At 42.7% G+C, this 24,658-nt stretch overlaps 3 protein-coding genes across 9 annotated transcripts; 2 read left to right on the forward strand and 1 right to left on the reverse strand.

Moving 5' to 3' along the window:
- On the forward strand, window positions 1-4,181 carry LOC121720514 (E3 ubiquitin-protein ligase TRIM35-like). Its single transcript, XM_042106721.1, has 6 exons — window positions 1-634; window positions 1,086-1,181; window positions 1,299-1,529; window positions 1,971-1,993; window positions 2,081-2,199; window positions 2,520-4,181. The coding sequence occupies exons 1-6, from the start codon at window positions 230-232 to the stop codon at window positions 3,050-3,052; spliced, it is 1,407 nt and encodes a 468-aa protein (XP_041962655.1). The 5' UTR covers window positions 1-229; the 3' UTR covers window positions 3,053-4,181.
- Window positions 4,182-4,269: 88 nt separating this feature from the next.
- Window positions 4,270-20,293, reverse strand: LOC121720516 (serine/threonine-protein kinase pim-1-like). Of its 7 annotated transcripts, none has more exons than XM_042106726.1 (8): window positions 19,841-20,293; window positions 19,196-19,552; window positions 18,857-18,951; window positions 18,514-18,564; window positions 17,971-18,349; window positions 17,685-17,861; window positions 17,415-17,547; window positions 4,307-4,352 (listed from the first exon to the last, which is right to left on the reverse strand). In XM_042106726.1, the coding sequence occupies exons 1-7, from the start codon at window positions 19,872-19,874 to the stop codon at window positions 17,441-17,443; spliced, it is 1,200 nt and encodes a 399-aa protein (XP_041962660.1). In that variant the 5' UTR covers window positions 19,875-20,293; the 3' UTR covers window positions 4,307-4,352; window positions 17,415-17,440. The 7 variants fall into 7 exon arrangements, with proteins under 7 accessions (XP_041962664.1, XP_041962660.1, XP_041962663.1 ...); XM_042106725.1 differs by lacking the exon at window positions 4,307-4,352 and adding an exon at window positions 17,042-17,327; XM_042106729.1 differs by lacking the exon at window positions 17,415-17,547 and having other exon boundaries at window positions 4,313-4,352.
- LOC121720515 (nuclear factor 7, brain-like) lies at window positions 6,456-13,545 on the forward strand. The gene is made up of 6 exons (XM_042106722.1): window positions 6,456-7,036; window positions 8,945-9,040; window positions 9,691-9,921; window positions 11,177-11,199; window positions 11,285-11,403; window positions 11,831-13,545. Exons 1-6 carry the CDS (start codon window positions 6,641-6,643, stop codon window positions 12,361-12,363), a joined length of 1,398 nt encoding a protein of 465 aa, XP_041962656.1. The 5' UTR covers window positions 6,456-6,640; the 3' UTR covers window positions 12,364-13,545.
- Window positions 20,294-24,658: the final 4,365 nt, after the last annotated feature.

The following is a 24,658-nucleotide window of genomic DNA, read 5'->3' on the forward strand; positions in this document are numbered from 1 at the left end:
TTGTGTCGTATTTTCCTCCTGGTCTTTGTTCAAAACAACATCTTTCTCTCAGGCTGGAGACGCAGAGAAGCATTTTAAGAGACAAAACTCAAGAGTACCCTCAGGATCTACTCTTGAGAAAGGGAAAGACAATTCTCAGTGTCCTCAGAGAAAGAGAAAGTAAAAGTTTAAAGGCTACAGAGGAGCCCTTTAAACTTGGGGGGAAAGTGAAAGAGATAGAAAGTTAGATATGGCATACAAGCGTTCTTTATCTGAGGAGGACCTCACCTGTCCCGTGTGCTGCGACATCTTTGTGGACCCTGTGATCCTGTCCTGCAGCCACACCATCTGCAAAGCCTGCATTGACACCTTCTGGACCATCAAGCCGTCCAAACAGTGTCCCATTTGCAGGGGACTGAGCCTGATGAATCCTCCCCCGTCCAACCTGGCTTTAAAGAGCCTGTGCGAGAGCTTTGTCCAGGAGAGGGCCTCTGAAGCTTCGCTGGCATCTGAGGAGCTGTGCATCGCCCACAGCGAGAGAATCAAACTCTTCTGCTTGGAGGACAGGGAGCCAATGTGCATGGTGTGCTGGACATCAATGAAGCACAGACGGCACAAGTGCTGCCCGACAGAAGAAGCAGCCTCTGATTACAGAGTAAGAAATAAAAACATTAAGACGCCATTATATTGTCAGCCAGAATGTCCACATACCGTAGTTGTAACCTATGAACTTGACTTTCTGCCATGTTGTCTTTTCTTTACTCTGTGCAATAAAGAGTGGTTACATCCCTCATTGCATTGTATACAGAACTTGTACAATGCATGTGACGGTTAACTTGAACTTGAAGAATTATTGCCATTCTACCTGTACTAGCTCTTTCCTTAGAGTTGATTGTATTTCTTCTTAGTTGTCGGTCAATCTTCATTAATATGCAATCTAATATCAGTGCTGAGAGAGCACAGAGCCTGACTGAGACCTCTGTTTCAGCTTACTCTATAACAGTGTCATTTGATAATTGGGAGGGGGGTGTGTGCTTGTTGTGTGTGTGTGTGGGGGGGGGGGGGGGGGCTACACACTCTACCTACTATCTCTTCATTGTTTGCAGGAGCAGCTCAAGACCACACTGAACAGCCTAGAAGAAAGGCTAAACGGGTTAAACAACTTAAAACGAGACTGCAACCACATAGCTACACACATAAAGGTACTGTATGATGAGTTTTTTTAGACACAGTCAATGTTCACAGCAATTGCCTACATCAATCTGCTTTCCCCTTCCCTGCCTGTGTGGTGCTACTTAGCGTTTCTTTTGCTACCACAGTGTCAGGCATACAACACAAGACGGCACATTCAGAAAGAGTTTGAGATGCTCCATCAGTTTCTCCAAAAGGAAGAGGAGGCCAGGATGGCTGCTCTCGAAGAAGAAGCAGGACAGAAGAGCAGCGCCATCAGTGCAATAACGGAGAGCATCAGCGCAACAATGTCCACTCTCTCCCACACAATCAGAGCCATAGAGGAGGCAGTGGAGTTGGCAGACGTCCCCCTCTTACAAGTGCGTACCTGAAACACAACGCTAAAGGCTTAGATTATAGTTAGATTATTAGATTAGATTACAGTATGCACTGTATTGTGTGGTGTCAATGTTAATGTTGCTCTGTAAATCATTCACTCTTAAAATGAATGTGTTGAAAACAACACAACTTGTGTTGTCCCTATCTGAACACAGAGATGTGTTAAAAACAACACAAACTGTGTTGTTTTTAACACATCTCTGTGTTCAGATAGGGACAGCAGAGTTTGTGTTGTATTTGTTAAACAATATGTGTTGAAAATAACAACTTCCTTTGAAAACAACACACCTTGCATTGTTTTGTAACACATCTCTGTGTCCAGATAGAGACACCACATTTGTTTTAAGAGTGTTCAAATCAAATGCAAAATCTATAAATAAGCATGCACATGATTTTACCATTTCCCCATCTGTTCTTTGCAGAATGTTAAGTCTACTATTGAAAGGTGAGTCATGTCCAAGTTCCTGTTCTGATGTACGTGGTTTAACTTAAAGCAGCACTGACTGACTAGGCCTACTGAATGTTGTTGCAGGGTGCAGTGTATGCCAAAGGATCCAGATAATCCCACAGGATCTCTGATAGATGTGGCACAACACGTGGGCAACCTGAAGTTCAGAGTCTGGGAGAAGATGCAGGACATTGTTGTGTACAGTAAGTTTTGTTTCTCTGTCTTCTATAATATGCCTTTCAGTTACACAGGGGTGTGTAATATCGTTAACCCAATTACACACACACACATACATACATGCCACTCAAACATTAACAGTGCCATCACCATGCCAGTGAACGTGTCATTTAGAAGGGAACAAAATATGAAACAAAGGTTGGACAAACAGCACAATATGTAATATAAAACAAAATAAATTCACAATAAAACTATTTCACCTATTGGTGATCCATTGGTACAGAAGAACCCCCCCCCCACACACACACACACACACGGTCCTATCCTGACAAATGTATCTCTGTAGCGCCAGTGGTGCTGGACCCCAACACATCTCAGGCAAAGCTCCGCCTGTGTGAAGACCTAACCAGCGTGCTCAACAGTGCGGAGAAGCTCCGTGTCCCCTACAACCCTGAGAGGTTTGACTACTACCCCTGCGTGCTGGGCTCCCGGAGCCTCACCGCGGGCCTCCACTGCTGGGACGTGGAGGTCGGGGACAGCACGCTCTGGAGTGTGGGCGTCACCGCCGTCTCCAACCACAGGAAGGGCGACGCTTTCTTTAACGGAGACACCTGGCACGTGAGGTACCTGAATGGAGAGTACACGGGCCACAGCCCTGCGGAGAATCGGGGTCCCCTGGTGGCGGAGAGCCTGCGGGTCCTAAGGGTGCGGCTGGACTTGGATGGGGGAGAGGTGTCATTTTCTGAGCCGTTAGCAGAAAACTCCCTGTGCAGTTTCAGACATGTTTTTACAGAGGGTGTCCTCCCTTTTCTGTATAATTACTGTGTGGTCTCACCTCTGAAGATCGTACCAGTGAAAAACTCAGAACATAAAAGTTAGGGCCAATGATGTGATGTATGGTACCATTATATGGAATACTGTCTTTGTGTGTGTGTTGTGTTATGTTGCATTGTGCATGTATGTGATTTTCACACTGAGCATCTTCAATTGCCCAAAGTATATTATTCAGTGCAACTTCTATTGCACTAGACCAGGGGTTTTCAACCAGTGGTCTGCGGCCCACTTGTGGTCCGTGAGGACATTGCTGGTGGTCCCTGACCATGGATTCAGTAATGTAGTTGCAATGAAGAAATCAGTATTTTTATTCACTGGTGATCCTGGGGTTACGTAATTAGTCAAAATGGTGGTCCCTGGTCGACAATCAGTTGAAAAACCCAGACGATGATATCCATGCTGCTGATTTCCTCAGATTAACTTTTATCTTTGGTATGTGCATACCAAAAACAAACAGAAGGCTGCAACTAAACTAACTGAAGCACTGGTCCATGTTTCTTACTGGCTAAAATGGTCATATCTACATCTCAATATTAATAAAACAGTCTGTATGTTCTTCTCTAAAAAATCCTCAAGCGCACAGCAGGCTGATGTTTATATTGAAGGAGAAAAACTCATGGTTGTGCCTGATTTTAAATACCTTGGTATCATTTTAGACTCTAATTTAACTTATAAAAAAGCATGTTAAAAAAGGTGGCTAATACTATCAGATATAGTCTGGCTAACTTTAGACACATAAGGCCATATCTAACAACAGAGGCAGCCAAACTTTTTATGCACGCCATGATCTTTTTCCACATATCATACTGACTCACAAGCTGGTCCCAAGCAAACATGACAACTCTTAAACCAATAGAAACCCTTTATAAACAAACCTTAAAAACACTAGATCAAAAGCCTATCAGCTATTTGACAGTTTTTTACATTATCTAGATGCCTGCCTTGTTTTCAAAATATGACATGGGCTTGCCCCTCCACCACTGGCTGAGTTCATTCAACAGAAGAGCAGTAGTGGCAGTGCAACTAGGGCAGCCACCAGGGGCAACTAGGGCAGCCACCAGGGGAGACAATATAGATGTAGTAATTATGGCAAAACAGTCTTCTCAGGACGGGCCTCAGATTATTGGAACTGTCTTCCTATTGAACTTGGAGAAAGCACCAGCTATCTACCATTTAAAACCACACTCGAGATGGATTAAAAACAATCAAAACTGCAATCATCAGTATCTGGTGTCAGTATCTTATTTTTTTATTTTATTGTCCCTTTCTCTTTTCTCTTCTTTCTTCCATTCTTCATTCTCTTTCTTCCATTCTTTTTATTAATGTAATGTGATGCTGTGTTGACCTGCCAAGAGACAACCGATGAAAATTAGCTTCTTCGCTAACTCTGGCACAGTTACATTGTAACAAAACAATTTTTGTGTAAACAAAAAATGTCAATTGATGTGCATTGTCACTTTGAAATAAACAAATAAATAAAATAAATAAAAACACCTGTCCAAATATCTCAGGGGTTAGAAACCAATCAGAAGCAATATAACACATGTGGAGAGCTATCTTGCTATTTGTGCATGTGTGATGCTATTTCAGTTGACTTCAATTTTGACTTCCCTGTATCTCACATACAGTTACTGACCCCAAACCTCCAGGTTGATCCACAGTGCATAATGCTTAGCCCCTATTCACAACTGTGTAATATAACACCCTACTATTGTCCTTGACAAGATCAAATAAAGTCTCAAATCACTGCCCTATATTCATGAGTCACGCTTAAACTCATCTGGGAAGATCTCAACATAATTGGTTGGTCAGGGCAAAGGCAGTTTGGAATTTCATGCCTTCAAATGTTGGGAGAATGTGTTGGCACATCACCAGGGTGTGGTCAGGTCTAATATCTGTAAATCATATTAAATGATACTTCCAGCCAGTTGCGACAAAAGGGCATCCTAGAAATGGCTATTAACAATACAGTATGACTAAACAGTATTTTCTTAACATTAGTTACTCTATAAATAAATTGGCAACATTTCTCATTTAATTTATTCACATTCTTTTCTCAGATATGCATTGAGGCTCAATTATTACCATCTTCCTTTCTTCCTTTCATACAATATGGAGACTTAAGGGGTGTCATAAAATGTGATCAAATCTCTCACAGTCATATGACAAATAATATTGGTTTGAATGTTTTAACCAATACCCCCCCCCCACACCACCACACACACACACACAAATAAAACTGTAAGTTTAGCGCTTGAGTGCTGCCAAATCTCACCCAATTCCCTGAAACATCCTAAGGCATGTTCCTGTTATTTTTGACCCATAAACAGTAAGGTAGGTGGTAGGACATGTAATATCGAAAGTAAAAGTCGATGTGACTCCCCAATGTACAACAAAGGCTATAGAACTGCAGTAGAAAGCTCATCCTTTCATCTGTGTGTGTGTGTGTGTGTGCGTGCTTGCTTGTGTTCGTGTATGTGTATGGTATGTGCGTGTAGCCTACGGCGTCAATAGTGTTTGTGCTTCCTCCTTGAATGGCGAATGCAATAGAAACTAGCCTACAGCATGGCGTGACAAAGCTAAAAAAAAAAAAACAATTGCACGTAAGGGGAATTCCTGAGGGTCAGACATGTGCAGTGTGCAGGTGTCTGTGATAACGACCATGTGTGAGTGCTCTTCCACTATCACAATAAGGCCCACTGATGTTAATGAGATCTCACTTGAACTACGATCTGTAGATGACCAGTTAGAGATGTTTGACATTGGAACAGTTCATATGAATCTGCTGAGGAAATGTGGTGGAGCGTAGAATGAGGAAGAGGTCTGGCACCCCATGAGGTGTGGTTCATGCCATATCTGGTCTGGGAAAAGCCTAACGAGGAGAGAGAAGGCTATGTTTACGGAAAACAAAGCCAAACACCAATTGTAAAATAGACCAGTTTAGAGTTTAGCGACCAGTGAATTTCCTTTTCTTGTTAGGCCCATGATGCACTCAGTAAATCCATGTAGGCCAACCTCTGGGGGGAGTAGCCGCGTGCATTTCAATCTGGTCGGGTGAGTTTGGACATGCCCTGGCGCCTGTCCAACGCCCTAACCTACGGCTACCGCTACTTCTTTTCAGCTCATCGCAGCCAAGGCTCAACTATCCAAGCAAATGCGCACAGGAGGAGGAAACGAGCGAGAGAGTTTAACCCCCGCACCACCAGGTCCAAATTTTCGCATGAGATAGGGAACCAATCACAGAACAGGTGGGAAAGCAAGACGATGATGAGCTATGCACAGACGCATTTGATAGACATCCGTGGCACCCAATAAACGGATCTGGGCATTTTTTTCAAATACGAGAAAATGAACGTTTGGTTCCCAGACCACGTCTCATTGAGAAGTGGTGGCGCTAGCCAGGCTAGGCCTAGGCTAGATTACGCTACTAACCGTAGGCCTATAGGAATGCACATTAACTTGTCAGACCGAAAGTGAAAGTAACCCACATCCGTGTTAGTGCTGACAAAAACACCACGATAGACAGACATCTCATTGGGTTCTCTCTTCCCTCCCATAGCCTATAGGCCTACCTCCAGACGCAACATGCCGTTAACTTAACTCCTCTTGATTAACAGACAGACTGCTAACGAAATGGCTTCAAAACGTTCTCTTCCCGAAGAGGACCTCACTTGTCCCGTCTGCTGCGATATCTTCAGGGACCCGGTCATACAGCAGTGCAGCCACAGCATCTGTAAGGAGTGCTTGCATCGGTTCTGGGACATCAAGAAATCTCGAGAATGCCCAGTGTGCAGACGAAAGTCACCCAACGGTGAGCTCCCTCGGAACTTGGCATTGAAAAACCTGTGCGAGGCCGTCCTACTGGTGAAAGGTTCCGGGACATCGCAAGGGCTGTGTACCTTGCACGGTGAAAGTTTCAAGCTCTTTTGCCTGGATGACAAAGAGCCCGTGTGCGTCGTTTGTCAGACTTCTAGAAAGCACAAACTGCACGATTTTTGCCCCATAGATGAAGCTGCTCTCGATCACAAGGTGAGACAAAATAACATTTCTTCTTCAGACCACGACAATTAATGCTCAAGCCTTTATCAGAGAATGAACTATAGGCGACATAAAGTAGGCTATTGTCACGACGCTGAACTTGGGACTAGATTAATTTAGCGGGGAGTTAAGTTTCGATTCCACCTTAAATATTGCAATTTTCTACCGCCAGGAGGCAGTGTTGACCGCAAATCCGCGATGACAGGTATTTGCTTGCCAAGCTGCAGATAAACAGGCATTATTCACAGACGTATAAAAGTCTCTATTTCATTTTCTTTTGAGTCTATTGCTGAATCCTTTGATGAATGTTACCTTATGTCTTCTATTAATGAATTTATTAGATATTGTAGGCTACTTGGTTAGTCATTGGAAAGAGGAGAGAGTGTACTTGTCAGATGTGGTGGAATTTCCCCGGCCAAATGCATTATGGGAAGTGTGGAGCAAATTTAGTGCTGAATTTCTATGATCTGAACAATGCAATATTTTTTCAAAGTGATTAAAGCGGCATTTTCCACTATCGGATTTCACATGGGTGGTCTCATTGGAAAGTGTAGAGCGTGTACTTGCCAGATGTGGTGGAATTTCCCCTGCCAAATGCATTATGGGAAGTGTGGAGCAAATCTAGTGCTGAATTTCTACAATCTGAAAAATGCAATCTACTTTCACAGTGATTAAAAGGGGCATTTTCCACTATCGGATTTCACATGGGTGGTCTCGTTGGAAAGAGGGGAGAGTGTAGGCCTACTTGTCATATGTGGTGGAAATTCCCCTGCCAAAGTCGGTGTGGGCCATAGGGAGTAGATTTAGTGTAGAAGAATTTCATAATCTCCCACAAATTACATTTGTAATCACCCCCCCCCCCCCCCCCACACACACACACACACACCAAGTACAACATGTAATAAATTAATTAAAGGTGCTCCATGCGATGCCACACGTTTTTTAGGCTAAACTTACTACTAACATCACCTAACCAACCGCTAGTTGTCTGTGTCCTGAATACTCTGTAAGAAAACGCGATCTCTGTGGACAGCCCAGGCTCCAAAAACGGCAACAAAAACAACCTGGGCAAACCTAGCCCATAAAAACATAACACACTGTTCCAGCAAATCACAGATGAAATGTGTGTTTAGGAGAGTTTCAATTGCACGGGAGCAGCACGGGAGGGAGGGGGAGAAAGTGGCGAGCTAGCTCTCTGTAACACAACATTTATCAAAAGATTCAACCCAGAAAATAAAGAAAAAAACTTCATAATCAGCCACCAACTACACCCCCCTCCCCCCCAACCAAATACAATATCTAATACATTAATTAATAGAAGACATAAGACAACATTTATCAAAAGATTCAGCAATGGAGTCAAAAGAAAATGAAATGGAGGCTTTTATATGTCTGTGAATAATGCCTGTTCATCTGCAACAGCTTGGCAGGCAAATTTGTGGTCAACACTGCCCCCTGGCGGTAGAAAATTGCAATATTTAAGGTGGAATCTGCGATCTGAATCTAGTCCCAAGTTCAGCGTTGTGCTATTGTCATAGGCTACCTGTAACACACTGTGTCATACAGAAGAACCTTGATTGACAAGTAAAAACAACTTAAATATGTAGACCTATCTCTCTCTCCATTAATACTGTCACTGTCCGTACACTGTGCTATCAAAAGACATGGCTTCACTGTCTCACACTGTTTAGATAGTGCAAACGAGTATTCAAACTCATTTCCTGAACATGCCCAAACAAGAGGCATGACAGTGCCCTGAGACTTTATTGAAGGCCAGATTTCGCCATGTTGTTTGTTGTTGATATTCTTTGTTTACACCATGTCCATTCTGTCTGTCTTTGAGTTGACTGTGAGAAATAGAGAAGCCCATATGCTAACCTGTTGAATGTGTGTTGATAGGAGGAGCTCAGCAATGCACTATCTCCACTGCAAGAAAAGCTGAAGCTTTTAGAGGACGTGAAATACACCTATGATCAAACCGCTCAGCTCATCAAGGTAATGCACTAGGCAAGATATTTGTTACAAGTCATGTTACAGCAGCCTATCCCATTAACTGAACTGCTGGCCTGGGGTCAGTGTACCATAGTCACCGTCACTGTAATCAGTGTTGGGGATTTCCATCAGTTCAGAGGAGGGGCAAACAGTCAGTGCTTTCAGTTTTGTGTTGTTTCTTAAACAAAATGAGCATGGCTTGGCCTATATATGGCATGCTCATAAGAGGTCTTCAAAATGATCTGTTTCATATATATATATATATATATATATATATACATACAGACAGAGAGAGAGAGAGAGAGATGGATGTATATATATGTGTATTTTATCTCTCTCTATTGTGTATTTTATCTCTCTATTGTGTATTTTATCTCTCTATTGTGTATTTTATCTCTCTCTATTGTGTATTTTATCTCTCTATTGTGTATTTTATCTCTCTATTGTGTATTTTATCTCTCTCTATTGTGTATTTTATCTCTCTATTGTGTATTTTATCTCTCTATTGTGTATTTTATCTCTCTATTGTGTATTTTATCTCTCTATTGTGTATTTTATAATTATATGGGAAGATAATACAAACTGATGTGTGACATAAAAAAAAACATCCAAATGAAAGTAAAAGATCAAATCATTCTTCATCACCTGACCAGGGCCAGACCCTTCTTACTGAAAGGCATATTAAGCTGGAGTTTGAAAAGCTTCACAAGTTTCTCCGGGATGAAGAGAAGGCCAGAATGGAATGTCTTAAGGCCGAGGAGAGGCAGAAGAGTACAGCTGTGATGAAGAAGATTGAAGCGATCGGCAGAGAGATATCATCTGTCTCTGAGACTATTCAGGCCATACAGAAGGAACTCAAACAAGATAATGTGACATTTGTACAGGTAATGCAAACTGTGCTCATTCCATGTTAAATAGTTTGTATCAAATTGTTTTGTCCAAAATGACTTAAAGGTGCTCTAAGCGATGTTACGCGTTTTCTAAGCAAAAACATTTTTTGTCACATACAGCAAACATCAACTCACCATCCGCTAGCTGCCTTTGCCCTGAATTGTCAAAAAATGTGGTCTCCATTGTTCCAGCCAATAACCGACGAGACGCGTGTTTAGGAGAGTTTTAATTGCATGGTAGGGAGGGGGAGGGAGTAGCGAGCTAGCTCTGTTTTGTTTGAACGTCAACAGAAGTGACGTTACCCATCATCGCTTAGAGCACCTTATAAAACTGGAAAAAAACAACAGCTGGTAATGAAAATAGTGGAAACAACAATTGAAGAATTGGCATGAACATAAAGTTGTACATAGCCTACAACAATATTAATTAAATATCAAATTAAAGTAAAACCATCAATTATCACCACTACTACTACCAACACTACCATTACTATACTACAAGTACTATGACTAGTACTGCTGCTGCTACTATTAATACTGATAAGGTGTGTAGAAAAATGTTTTTATAGGCTGTCTGTGGAATAAACAGCAAAAGGGAAACAGAAACTAAACAAAATCTAAAATGTTACCAGAAACAAACTAAGCAGACATGCCAAACAGACCCTCACCACATGTAGACTACAAGCAGGTGCAAAGTGCATGGTATCGGATTCAGTGGTTCCGTGTGACTATTGTTTATTTACAAGTACATGACTAATACTGAAAGAAATGGTGTCTTGTAAATCTCTTACCGAATAGATAAGTCCGCATGATTCAGCTCTGATTAACAACTGCCCCTTTGCCACACACACACACACACACACACACTTAAGCGATGCTCCTCCATGCACGTTTGCTCATGTCCAAGTCGTGCATCGTTGACGCACAGCCCCAATTGTTAGGAGGCACATGAAGCCCCCCACATGCACGTTGATGACGCAATTCTTGTCATACGCTGCGTGCACGAGACACAAACATGGGAGCATGTCACGGCCTTTACACACACATATAGGCACACAGGTGAAAAGATGAGCTTTCCACTCCTGTTCTGTAGCCTTTGATGTACATTGGGAGTCTCATGGAACCTTTACTGTTACCTTACTGTTATGAGGTAAAAAATACCAGGAACTTTCAGACATGCCTTGTCCTCAAGAGAGAGAGACTGGGAGAGTCCATAAACACTAAATATATTTTCTAATTTTTCAAACAGAACTTCAAGGCTACAATGGAAAAGTAAGTCAAATACTCATAATTTATTTTGTCTTGTCATTTCTCAAATGAAATCCATGATGGCATTGACTCTTGTTTGTCTTTCCAGGACTAAATGCACCTGGAAGACTCCAGACATGACTTCAGATGCTCTAATTGATGTGGCAAAGCATATGGGCAACGTCAGCTTTCACATCTGGAAGAAGATGCAAGAGATTGTTGAATTTGGTGAGAACAATATGCACCGTTGTACATAATATACAACGCCCCCCCACACACACACACAAAAGTTTGGGGTCGGTAGAAATTTCCATTCCACTCCTTCAGACAGAATACCAGCTGAAATCAGTTGCATTGTTTTTTTTAATCAGGGCAGCAGTTTTCATATTACATTATGTGCTTGCATAATTATAAAAGGGTTCTCCAATGTTTTCTCAGTTAGCCTTTTAAAATGATATCAGATTAGTTAACAGAATGTGCTTTTGGAACATTCGATGAATGGTTGCTAATAATGGGCAATGTAGATATTGCATTTATTTCTTTCATTCTTTCAATTCATGTCATTTAGAACATTAATGACATCCAAGCTCCAAACTTTTGCACTTTAGTGTACATGTTTAGCAATGCTAATGTGAATTGCCCTGAATCTCCTCAGCTCCAGTCATCCTGGACCCCAACACGGCGGCCCCACACCTCCTGATGTCTGCGGATTTGACCAGCCTTATGTACAGCGACGTTATGGAGCTGGTGCCCGACAACCCCGAGAGGTTTGACTTCTACCACTGTGTGCTGGGCTCCGAGGGCTTCGACTCCGGGACCCACCACTGGGACATCGAGGTCGGGGACAACTCCCTCTGGTACCTGGGTGTGATGACGGAGTCCACCCACCGCAAGGGGAAGGCCATCTGGAACGGCGTCTTGAGCTTGTGGCACATGTTCGGGGAGTACAAGTCGCAGTCTCCGGAGCAGGCCCCCATGCCGCTCTTGGTGAGCCAGCGCATCCAGAAGGTCCGTGTGGAGCTGGACTGGGATGGGGGACTGGTCTCGTTCTTTGACCTGGTCAGTGAAACATATTTGCTGACCATGGCGCACACGTTCACCGAGAAGGTGTTTCCGTTCTTCTATAATTTCTGTGTGCTCGCTCCCCTGCGGATCTTACCACTTAAACCGTCTGTGACAGTGGGATAGCACAGTTAAAGCAGCTGCCTTTATATTGAAGCATCTCAGTCTCTGAAAATAATGGCTCCAAGCTCATTTTGATGCCACACTGACATATATGAAGAGAAAAGCACAGAAAGCCATATGATTATATTTCATGTAAATTCAACGTTCATTTTTCTACAAACCGTTTATCACAGCAGCCAGCTGCTTTGAAAGGTTAAGTTCCGCGCTTTCATGTGATATGCTTGTGATATCTGTGTGATGATTACATGGTAAGCAATTCAGCAGAGAAGAATGGGTGTGAATTTGGACACATTTTTTTGTCCATTAGTTCGTTCCTGTAACTTACGGGATCCATTTCAAAATTCTCACCATAACCTATAGGGCTCTAGATCGTCAGGCCCCTGCTTATCTTGCCAACATGATTCTCCTACACGCCCCCTCCCCGTCTCTCAGGTCTGTCAACCAAAATCAACCTTTACTGAGAATGTGGACTGTTTTAAGGTGCAAGTGTAGACTCACTTGTTTAGGCTAGCTTTTGGGTAACCTCTGTCTTTTATGTATTGATCATTTTATCTGTTGTATTTTTACTTTATTTTATTCTTAGACTGTTTTTTACGCTTTATATTGTCTACGCACATTGTAAAGCACTTTGTGACCCTGTCTGTGAAAAGTGCTGTATAAACACATTTTACTTACTTACCTACTGCCTGCAATATTCAGAACTTTCATGAAGATGTAGGCCTATGGATTGAGAAGGGATACAGGACAGGTACACAAGGGTCAAATGTTTTTTTTTTACTGAGGTCTTACTGTATATTTGTACTGTATGAGGTCTTTCTGTATATTTGTACTGTATAAGTGTGACTGTCCGTTAGTTATCCCTAACTGTACCGTGTACAGTGTTCCTAACCGCGTAGCCTTTAATTAAAGTATGTGTGCTGCATGTCAGCATCCACTGTATCCTCTGTCTCCTGACTGCCCAAAACAATTTCTCCTGGAAGATAATAAAGGCTGATCATTATCAATATTATCAGCAAAAATAGAAAGAAATTGTTGTATGTAACACACTGTAGCCTACTGTGTGTAACCTATTTACTAATATGCCACATAGTTTATATTTTTTCTTATACCGGCGATTTACTGTAAACTGATCATTTTATATACTGTATGTGTGTGTGTATTTAGCTGCTGAATACCATTATTTTTGAATCATGTATCATGTCAATGTCCTTTAAGGTGCACTCAGATGTTTTTTTGTGGTATTAATTTACTCCATAAATCATGGAATCACGTTCTGGTGAATTGACCATAATCTTGTTAGCCCGGGTGTTCCCATGCTGCCTTGCGCGCGATTTGATTCACGCTGCTAAGGCAGCCTGGAGACCATGGAGCAAATTTTCGCCTGAGATAGGGAACCAATCACAGAACAAGGGGAAAGCAAGACGATGATCAGCTATGCACAGACGCATTTGATAGACATCCGTGGCACCCAATAAACGGATCTGGGCATTTTTTTCAAATACGAGAAAATGAACGTTTGGTTCCCAGACCACGTCTCATTGAGAAGTGGTGGCGCTAGCCAGGCTATAATCTTGTACTCATAATGAATCTTTTTTGTTGTTGTATTAGTTTACTCCCTAAGTCGTGAAATCATGTTCTATTGAATAGCATCACCGTTATTGTTATTGTAAGAAATGTATTTCAATTCATCATAAAATGGCCCTGATATGTCACTAGATATTAAGAAATCATGTTCATTTCAATACTTATATCACTGACAACAGTATTCCAGCCAGGATATTGTCATTTAAAAAAGTGAAGTTGCAGCCCTCAACTGATGTTGATGTTGTCATGTTGTGTTTTGGCCTGATGCGCCACCCTCCACCTATCTACTAATCACGAAGTCAGTAGTGTTTCGCCAGCTCTGCCAGTCAGAGGGGAGGGGATACACCGCTCTACAGTATTTTGAAAGTGATTGCAGTACCAGTTTTGGCCACAATCTTACATATGGTTCCTTTAATTCACTAAATTGTGCTAACCTGCCAGCATTGCGCAAAATAATCAATTATACAATTCACTATAAAATGTCAACAAGCGTCAATGTTCTCTCAGATACTTATTTGTTTTGTTTATATCTTGTCATAGTTTAAGTTATACATGTTCCTACTTTCGCCATTTGCTCACGGCTTAATCGTCCTGAGTATGGGGCTTAGGTGAGTATTTACCTTTCTGTCCACTTGTATACCTTGTGCTCAATTTCTTGAAAGCTTTTCGAAACACAGCTCTACCTCTGCCAGATGCGCAGTCAGCATTTCAACTGTTGGTACATCTCGTCCTTCCAGATTTTGGTGATAGTCATCAAATTTGAACAAAGACATTATCAGGTTCACAAGTTCACAAGCACAAGTATTTAATTGTGTTATAGTATACCTCCATCTATACCTGACAAAAGGAGAACAGATAGTACAACTACAATTATATTGTAGTCAGGGATGTAGTGGAGGCTAAACACAGTTTATCCACCTCTGTAATTTCAGAAAAAGAGTTTATCCACATCTCAAAAGAGTTTAATCACCAACTGCAACCTTTAACATTAGAAGAACTTTAAAATCACACTGTATTATCCACATTCCCAATATGTACATTCATCAACAGTCTAGGAACCATTTAATACCGCTGGTATTGTTATAAACATTGTACAATAACCTCCGCCATCATCAAACATGTTCTGAATGCCTTTTTTAAAAATCCGATACTGCATGGCGCATTCCACCTCACCGAGATCACAGAATTCATAGTTTACCCACCTCTTATTTTAGCACTACATCCCTGACTGTAGGTAATGATATCAGTTTCACCAGTCAACAAAAGGTCAAAAGGGCATATAAAGTATATTCTGATGTATATCTAGATTCAAATTCTGAGAAATGTATGCGTCACATTCAAAGTTATAACAGTAACTAACATCATTGGCTCAAGAGACAGTTCCTAACTTGCCTCAAGCAGTCTGTTATTGTTCCAGTACCGAAAAACAAAAGTCCATCATGTCTGAATGACTACCGCCCAGTAGCCCTGACGTCTACAGTGATGAAGTGTTTTGAGAAGCTTGTGATAAAAACATTATCTGCTGATCCCTCCCTGCCTCCTTCGACCCCCTCCAATTTGCTTACAGAGCCAACAGGTCTACAGAGGATGCCATCTCAAACCTCATGCACACCACCTTAACTCACCTGGAGGAGGGGAATGGGAATTATGTGAGGATGCTGTTCATTGACTTTAGTTCAGCATTTAACACGATAGTACCGCTCACCTTGGTCACAAAGATGAAGGCCTTAGGACTGAACACCACCCCGTGTCACTGGATATTTGACTTTCTCACCAACCATTCACAAGTGGTTAGAGTGGGGGGTCTGACATCTGACTCATTAACCATCAGCACTGGTGCTCCCCAAGGCTGTGTTTTGAGTCCACTGCTGTACAACATCTACACACATGACTGCAAAGCCAACAGTAGTCATACCTCCATCATCAACTTTGCAGATGATACAGTGATCTTGGGCCTGATTAGTAACAACAATGAACAGCTCTACTTGGATCAGGTTGATGAGGTGGCACAGTGGTGTCAATCTAACAGCTTGACACTGAATGTCAATAAAACCAAGGAAATGGTAGTGGATTACAGAAGGCAGCTAGCCTGGCTAGCGCCACCACTTCTCAATGAGACGTGGTCTGGGAACCAAACGTTCATTTTCTCGTATTTGAAAAAAATGCCCAGATCCGTTTATTGGGTGCCACGGATGTCTATCAAATGCGTCTGTGCATAGCTCATCATCGTCTTGCTTTCCCCCCTGTTCTGTGATTGGTTCCCTATCTCAGGCGAAAATTTGCTCAATGGTCTCCAGGCTGCCTTAGCAGCGTGAATCAAATCGCGAGTAAGGCAGCATGGGAACACCCAGGCTAGAAGGCAGCAGCAGAACTACAGTTACACCCCACTAATGATCAGCGGGCAACCTGTAGAGAGAGTCACAAGTTTTAAATACCTTGGTGTCCACATTACTGAACACTTAACATGGACTGTTAACACTCAATATGTTCTGAAAAAGTCCAGACAACGACTCTGTTTCCTTCGTCAGCTAAGGAAATTCAAAGTTCCTACATCCATCATGAAGGCCTTCTACACTTCAGCGGTTGAGAGTGTTCTAACTGTTAGCATCATCACCTGGTATGGGAACTCCACAGTTAGAGATTGTAGTACTCTGCAGAGAGTAGTGCACTCAGCTGAACATATAAGAACTCAACTCCCTGCTCTACAAGATATCTATTCCAGAAGAGTACTCCTAAGAGCCCAAAACATCCTGAAGGACTCTTCTCATCCTAACAATGGATTATTCCTACCGCTGAAATCAAGAAGACGCCTATGTAGTCACAAAGCCAGAACTGAGAGACTCAAGAGACGTTTTTATCCCTAGGCCATCCGAACTCTGAACTCACACTATACTGACTTTGCACTCATTCACTCCTCAGCATTCATGACCCCCCCCCCCCCCCCCCCCACACACACACACCTACATGACTTTTAGCACTTTTACATCCCTCTCCCTATGCTACAGACCTTTTATTTATTTTCTTATTTCATCACACGTCAAAACACACACACACACACACACACACATCTGACTTTGTACAACTTTTGCACATCTCCATAGAACTTTTTATTTATTATTTTTGATTTCTCCTCCATCTATCTACCCATGTCCTTGATTGCCTAGCCTTTCTGCCCGGGCCAGCAAGCTCAGCGTATCAGTCCCATTGACGCTGCTCTGAAGCTGTGTGCACATGTACAACAAGTCCAAAGTTCAACTTTGCATTACTCCGTTTTTCCACCAGGAGGAGTAGGAGAGCCAGCAGACAAACTCAAGTGGATGCAGGTGTCAAAGCTTTACTTGAGGCATAGCCCGCCTTCCCTGTCTAGCGGTCTGTCTGTGATGCTGCAGAAATAAGCAATTGGTCCATTTGGATGCTTCTCTGTGTCAAACCTCAACGCAGCAGTTACCGTGACTACATACTGTACATACTAGCCTCACTTTCCCTCCTCTCTCTCTTAAAAGAAGTTCTGTCCCGACAGCCAGTCATGGGTTAGAATGTCCTCCAGCACTGGTCTCTCATGGGGATTCATGCTCATACACAAGCTGATGAGGTCATGGCACTCTACACAGAAAGGTTAGGCAAGATGAGTGGTGTCGTGATTTGTTGCCATTTAATACCAGTCCTTTTTAAACCATAGTAGGGGAACTGTATTGGAATGGATAGGGGCTAACTATTTTGTAGATGTAGAACTCCTTTACCTTTGGACACACGCGTGGTAAACCTCGGCTGATTAAGAATGATTTCTCTTCTGCCTTCAAATGGCAGGTCACCACAGACCAGTTCAAAGAGCAGCACTCCCACAGACCATGTGGTGGCCGGAGAAGCCTCGTAGCTTCCATTCAAAAAATACTCCGGTGGACAGAAATTCAAGGTACCTGAGAAATATCAAGGTAAATATATGTGGAGAGAACATTTCCTACCGGCAACTGATCTCCCCCTTTTGACATTTCATTTTTTTGTCGGTATTCATTTTGGCAAACTCACCAGCAAAGTTAGAATAGGGGGCTTCTTTGTAGAGATCCCCACAGCCAAAGTCGATCAGTTTTACTGTCCAATCATTACGGTTGACCAGGATATTTTCTGATTTCACATCGCGGTGGAAAACGCCACAGTTGCGGCAGTGAATCAGGGCTTCAACGACCTGCCGTAAGATCTGCCTGGCCTGTACCTCAGATAGCCGACCGTTAAACATCCCACAGAAATCAAACAGGTCGGAACAGGGACTGGGTCGCTCCAAGACCAGGATGTAGCGGAAGGGCTCCTCAAACCAGTCCAGCAGCTTCAGGACATTACAGCACGATGAAGGCTGAGAGACCATAGTCATCAGGGCGACTTCCAGAGGAAGACGCCTGTCATCGCCACGCTGGATTGAAGCAACAGGAAAACATTTAGAGCACAAGAAAGATGATGGCGACTGCACAAAGATGAAATTAGCACTAGTAGCTAGTATGCTCTCTATTTTCTTGTGGTGTTTATATAATTGAATACTCTGTTTAAATAATTGAATATAGCTAAAGTTGCACTTACCATGATAATGTATTTTTTTGCTTTTGTTTTGGGGATGTACTTTATGGCCACCTACAAAGAGAAAGAGAAATAATGTAATTGGGGTGATAATCTAGGGCAGGGGTTTTAACCAGTGGTCCGCGGCCCACTTGTGGTGTGTGTGTTTGTGTGTGGTCCGTGAGGACATTGCTGGTGGTCCCTGACCATGGATTCAGTAATGTATTTGCAATGTGGGAATCAGTATTTTTATTCAGTGGTGGTCCTGGGGTTACGTAATTAGTCAGAATGGTGGTCCCTGGTTCACAATCAGTTGAACACCCCTGTTCTAGGGTATTAATAGAAAACAGAAAAACAAGAGTCTCACCTGTGTTCCGTCAGACTTCCTTGTTCCTGCGTAGACAGAGCCGCACCCCCCTGAACCAAGCAGCTCTCCAACTGAGTAGCTGGAAGTGAAGGTTGCTGCAGAAATAAACATGGACAAGGAAAGTGTGAGCAATCTATGCAGATTGTAAGATTCACCAAGCTTTGCAAAGTTTTCATTTTACCAAATGTGAAAAGTCACTGACTACATATTGAGCACATACAGGTCTTATTTATTTTCTACAACAGGAAATGCTCAGTGACATGTCAGCAGGTGAAGGGCTATTGGTTTTTACCCTCGACTCAGATGAACCCCTTTAGCTGGCTTACCCTGATCTCTTACCTTGGGCCAGTTCAGCACATCTCCTCTTTGCCTCTGATGGGGTCACTGTGGAAACATCATCACCTGCTGACCGAACAGGGGGGCTCCGTGGTGGTTGGACCTCAGCTCCTTCACCAGAACTGAGCTCCCTTTTACGCTTGGGCACAGCAGCGACTGACGTTGCGGATTGTGCAGGCTGCGCTGGCGGGTAGTTCTGACCAGGCCTTTTCCTGCTGTTTCTCTCCTGGTCTTCATGGCTGCCCAGACCAGGCTGATAGGTCAAGTCTAAGGTGGCAGCTGCCCATGGGCTAGATTGATTGGAGTCCCTTTGGCTGTTACTAGCATCAGGCTTTGGGCTTTTAACCAGCTTAGGTTTGGCTAAAGCAGACAGATACTGTATTAGTTTGAATATTTCATAGGCTATATCAAGATTGTGGTAACATAATTTTGCAAGGCTTTGAATTGGGAAAGATTAGGTGCAGAGTCTTTAAGGTTGCCAATTTATACTATATGATAAATTAACGTTATACGTAACCACAGTGGAAAGGCAATAGATCCCCAAAATGAAAATAGGTAAGCTGTTAATAATGTATTGTTTAAAATATAATTCATAGATGTGTTAATAAATAATGAACGTATATTCGTTTTAAATTAATTTATATTTACCTCGACGAGTTTTTCGAGGTTTTCGACGTGGCATGTCAAAATGAGACTAGCTTATGAGACAAATATGAAAACACGTGTGAAGTAATTTGCGCAAATTATGAAATGAGGGAAATTGTTACTTACCGAATGTAAGCATTCTTATTTGTGCGTGACCTCATAAAGACGACCAAGGGCACGAACATTCCATCACTATACAACGGCCATTTAGAATTCGATTGATGTCGATAGCAGTGCCTTCACAGACAACTGTGTTCCCAATGGTGGGTTTACAATGTCAATGTAGTCTATAGTCTTTCCCCGATCCTATAGGCCTAGTATTACACACTATCAAAACACATTCTGATCGGTTCAGGTCTCTAGCCTTTGTCTAGAAGTAGCCTATGACCGCACAGCATAGGCTGAAGCGCAAAAGGGAGGCTCTGAATTAACAGCTGGCTGGGGTGAGCAATTGAATACAGCAGTTGTCATTAAACGTTGTTTAAGTTCATACACTAAAAAAGAGTGTCCTTTTTGTTGTGTGTTCTATATCTCACTTGTAAATAGCTTTAGATGAAAGTGGCACGGGCCTTAACTTCTTTACAATCAAATTGATTGCTTGCTACAGATTATGAGTAGGCCTAGTGTATGGATAGGCCTATAATGTAATACTAGGCCTATAGGATCGGGGAAAGACTATAGACTACATTGACATTGTAAACCCACCATTGGGAACACAGTTGTCTGTGAAGGCACTGCTGGTGGTCCCTGCATGCATTAAATAATATATTTCACAAAGGAAATCACTATCCTTTATTCGGTGGTGGTCTCGGGTTGCTGCCTGGGGCAGAAAGATTGTTCCTGGGTCACAATCAATTGAAAACCCCTGACCTATAGCGCATCAAGAGTAGGCTAACTCAGCCTAACCAACTTGTAAGATGTCCCCAACACCACCCATCCAAAACTGTGGGGTGTCTCAATTATATTATCGAACAGTCTCTGGGCTGGATACAACTGGTCAATGCACCTCTACTTCAATGCACCTTCTCTAGCTGCAGTGCAAAGCCTACCTCATGCATAGTGGATATAGCCCTCACCCGATGTTTTACGCCCTCTTCTGGCGAAAACATAAATTGTCTGCCCTCCCAATACTCACCACCTAGAGAGGCTAAACCAGACTTGATCAGAATGTGGGCTGCAGCGGTTCTCATGGTCCTACAAACACACCTCAAAACTGTCTTCTGTCAGTTAGCTCATACAGAGGGGCCTCAATGTCACAATGTCCTCTGATAGCTCCGCTGTTCAGTGACAGATCCGCGTGCTGTCTTTCTTGTTCCTCTCCGTGGTCACCGTGTCTCGGTGTTTCACCACATTTTTCAACAACGAATAGTGTTCCGTTTGCTCTCCAAGGCTGATTTGTGATGAGCAACATATGAATATTGATTGAACAATGCATGCTTAAAGGAGCGATTTGTAGACATGACAGAAAAGGCACTTAGAGACCTACGTATTTGTTTACATTTATTTGAATGGTAGGCATACTTTTCAGTCACTAAAAATCACAGAAAGTCACTAAAAATCTGACCAAAAAATGTCATATCCATCCAGTAGGTGTCGCTCAGTGTACGCTCACTTTCTTGGCAAGTAGAACAGTAGGCTAGAACTTATCTGGCAGTGGAACAGTTAACGGTGGTGGAGCTGTTTCTCCCTTGACATGAGAACTCTTCCAGGACAGAAGAAAAGGACCGATAGGGCGGCAAGACAACCGAGGATGTAGCTTGAATCCGGACTTTTTGGAATACAATAGCAAAGCACATCAGAAAAAGAAGAGGTTGCTGATGTAGTTGAATATGGAGGGGGATCCGAAACTAAAAGGTGTCGGATATGTTTTTGATGTGTGAAATCACTTTTTAAGACGAGATTTATTTTTTTACTGGGAAATCTTAACAATGCGTTGCTCGGACAGAAGCAGGTCCGTAATGATTGTGCTTTGCCTTTTGGGATGCAACGTCTGGAAAGCGGTTTCTAAAACCCTGCAAAAGGATACTGATGCTAAAGGTAAGAGGATGAGTAAACACACTGAAGCATTCATTTTAGTCTTTCTCGCGCTGATACATCGTTTATTGTCTTAGAAAATACTCTCACTAGATCTACTGAACTAGGCATTGGGAAAGCCTGCACAGTTATCTGCTAACCTTACCATTTGAGGTAGCGTTAACTTGCTAGCCAGCTAAGTTAGACTAGCTATTTATTCACAAGAACGGTAACGTTAGGGCTAGTTGTGGAGATGATCATCTATCAATTAACGTTAACCGGCATCACCAATGTTGTAGGCTACTCTCCTTAGTTAACGTTACGGATTTCAAACTGTCAAAACGCCTTCACAACATTCCCCTGATGTTAAAGCGATTAACGTTACTTACTTTTCTCAAGTGAACATTTTGTATTTTGTATAGTTGTTAAGGTTCTCTGGACGCCTATACCTGGGTAACGTTTCCCAGCAAGCTAGCATTCACTTGTTTATTTTCTGATAACGTTGCAGTAAAGCGTCTTCGCTCAAAAACAACTACAAAAATAACCTGTAGCCAAATTGCAACGAGAAGACTTGGGCTATAACCCAACGAAAAGAGGTTTGGGCTAATTTTATTGCCAGGTTAAAATTGAGTAAATCAAGCAAGGTAACGTTATAGGCGGTCGTTATCATGTATTTTAGACGCATTAACAACAACCCCCCCTTTTTTGTACTAAAGCTGGTCTTGTTTGGCTCCTAAATTACTAACTTCTAAATCAAAGGCTTCTATGATCACAAGGCACGCAACAACCATTCAGTTTTTTAACTGAATAGGCCTACCTAAAATGATAGACTAGTTTAAATGGTAGGCCTAAGTGTTATGTAGACTAGCTTCTATACTGTGGTGATTATTGGCTTAGACTCTGCATAGGCCTAAATGTGGACATAATCCTCAGGTGAATATATAGACCAGTTGTTGTTGTAACTGTTATCAAGCACTCCTAGACTGGTGCAACCATGATGCATTGCAGCAAGGAGATGTGGACAGGTTTAACACTTGCTGGGTGTGTTTCTTCCCTTCTTGCATTATCCAGATAGTCAGTGTGCGCGGACACACACACACACACACACACTTCAGTCTGTTATTTGGATGATCCATCCTACCCCAGTGCCTCTCTTTTTAAACTGGGGTCCTCCTGTGAGTACAGTAGCTTAGGCAGATGGTCTTGTCCCTTTCAGTACAGCCGTGTGTGTGTGTGTGTGTGTGTGTATGACTGAGAGGACATGGTTGACACTTCAGCAGATGAGACTGCTTAAAAAGGAGCTTAATTCGCTCTCTAGAGGGGGCGTGTGTGTGTGTGTGTGTGTGTATGTGTGCACTGCATGTGTGCATGTATTGTTCAGCTGTGGCTGTGAGGCATCCTGTTAGGTGGGGGTGGGGAGGGAAACCCTCCTGTATTAAATGGGCACTGCTGCTGTCTGTGGGTGTTCCAGGATACCCCATCTGGAATAGTGTGTGTGTGTGCGCGCGCATGTGCATGCCTGTGTGTGAATGTGTGTAACTTATGCCATGTACGAATAGGGGGAATACCTGCTGCTTATTGAATAAAATGAATTCCTGACTTGATCATTTATACATTTCTGAAAGTGTCTGTGAAACACTGACTTTTATCTTCACTGGAATCTCCTAAACTTTGGGGAGGGTGTGGGCTGTATGTAGCTTTGATGACTAGTCAGTGAGACACACATTATGCCTATACATTACTCAATATTTCTGAACATAACTCGCAGACTATCACCCCAGTACTGTTTCCCAATACCACAGACCTTGTACCCAATGCTGTTTCCCAATAATGCTTCCCAGTGCTTCGTATTCATGTGGTGATTGCTTATGACACCATGTGCTTATTAGTTGGTGTGTTGTCATGGTAACCGGTGCACCCACCCCCCACCCCCACCCCACCCTGCTTTGGATGGTGCAGGAGCAGATCGGTATCTCCTGGGGAAAGGTGGATCGGAGGGCAGTGGAAGGGAAGTCTCCAGGGACATACTGAGCGTTCTGCATTAGGCCCTTCTGCAAGTGTTGCTGTCCATTTCTGAGATCTTCCTGCGGGTGTTTGTGCAATGCTAGCCTATGTTAATTTGAACACAGATTAGTTGTGGAAAGGAGATTTAGGCCTAGTCCACACGTACCAAACCGATCTTTTTTTCCTCCGTCTTCCCTGGAACCGTATCAAGAATATCTGCGTCCAAACGGATCCATCTCAAAACGTTATTTCATATCCCAGGCCTATAGGTGGCACTGTTTGTTACAGAAATTGACCAAAGCTTGCGCGCTGTTTAGGCCATACAAACAGACAGAGTAGGCTACAACGAAAATGGCTAGTGCAAGGAAACCAGAATTGTTTGTGTGGACTTATAGTGAACTGTTAATTGTAAAACTAATAAACTTAATTTTTACGGTTTGTGAAGGATGCAGTCCCGTCCTTTATTTGGCTAACGCAGGTACACATAATCTCCTTTACTTTCTTTGGTTGTAGGATAGTCTGCGATTCACATTAAGACTAGGCGTAGCCTACCCAAGTTCTAGGCTATTCCGTCGCCACATTTATAATATTGCTATAATACCTTTGTTAGTAACAGTCGATACTTTTGCCAGCAAGAAATCGTGCATTCTCATTTAGTGCGCATCTACCATAGGCTTAACATGAGTTGTATGCTCATATCTTTGGGGGGCAGCCGTGGTCTACTGGTTGGCACTTCGGACTTGTGACCGGAGGGTTGCCGGTTCGAACCCCGACCAGTAGGCACGGCTGAAGTGCCCTTGAGCA

This window comes from Alosa sapidissima, chromosome 10, assembly GCF_018492685.1.
Source record: "Alosa sapidissima isolate fAloSap1 chromosome 10, fAloSap1.pri, whole genome shotgun sequence".
Lineage (NCBI taxonomy): Eukaryota > Metazoa > Chordata > Actinopteri > Clupeiformes > Clupeidae > Alosa > Alosa sapidissima.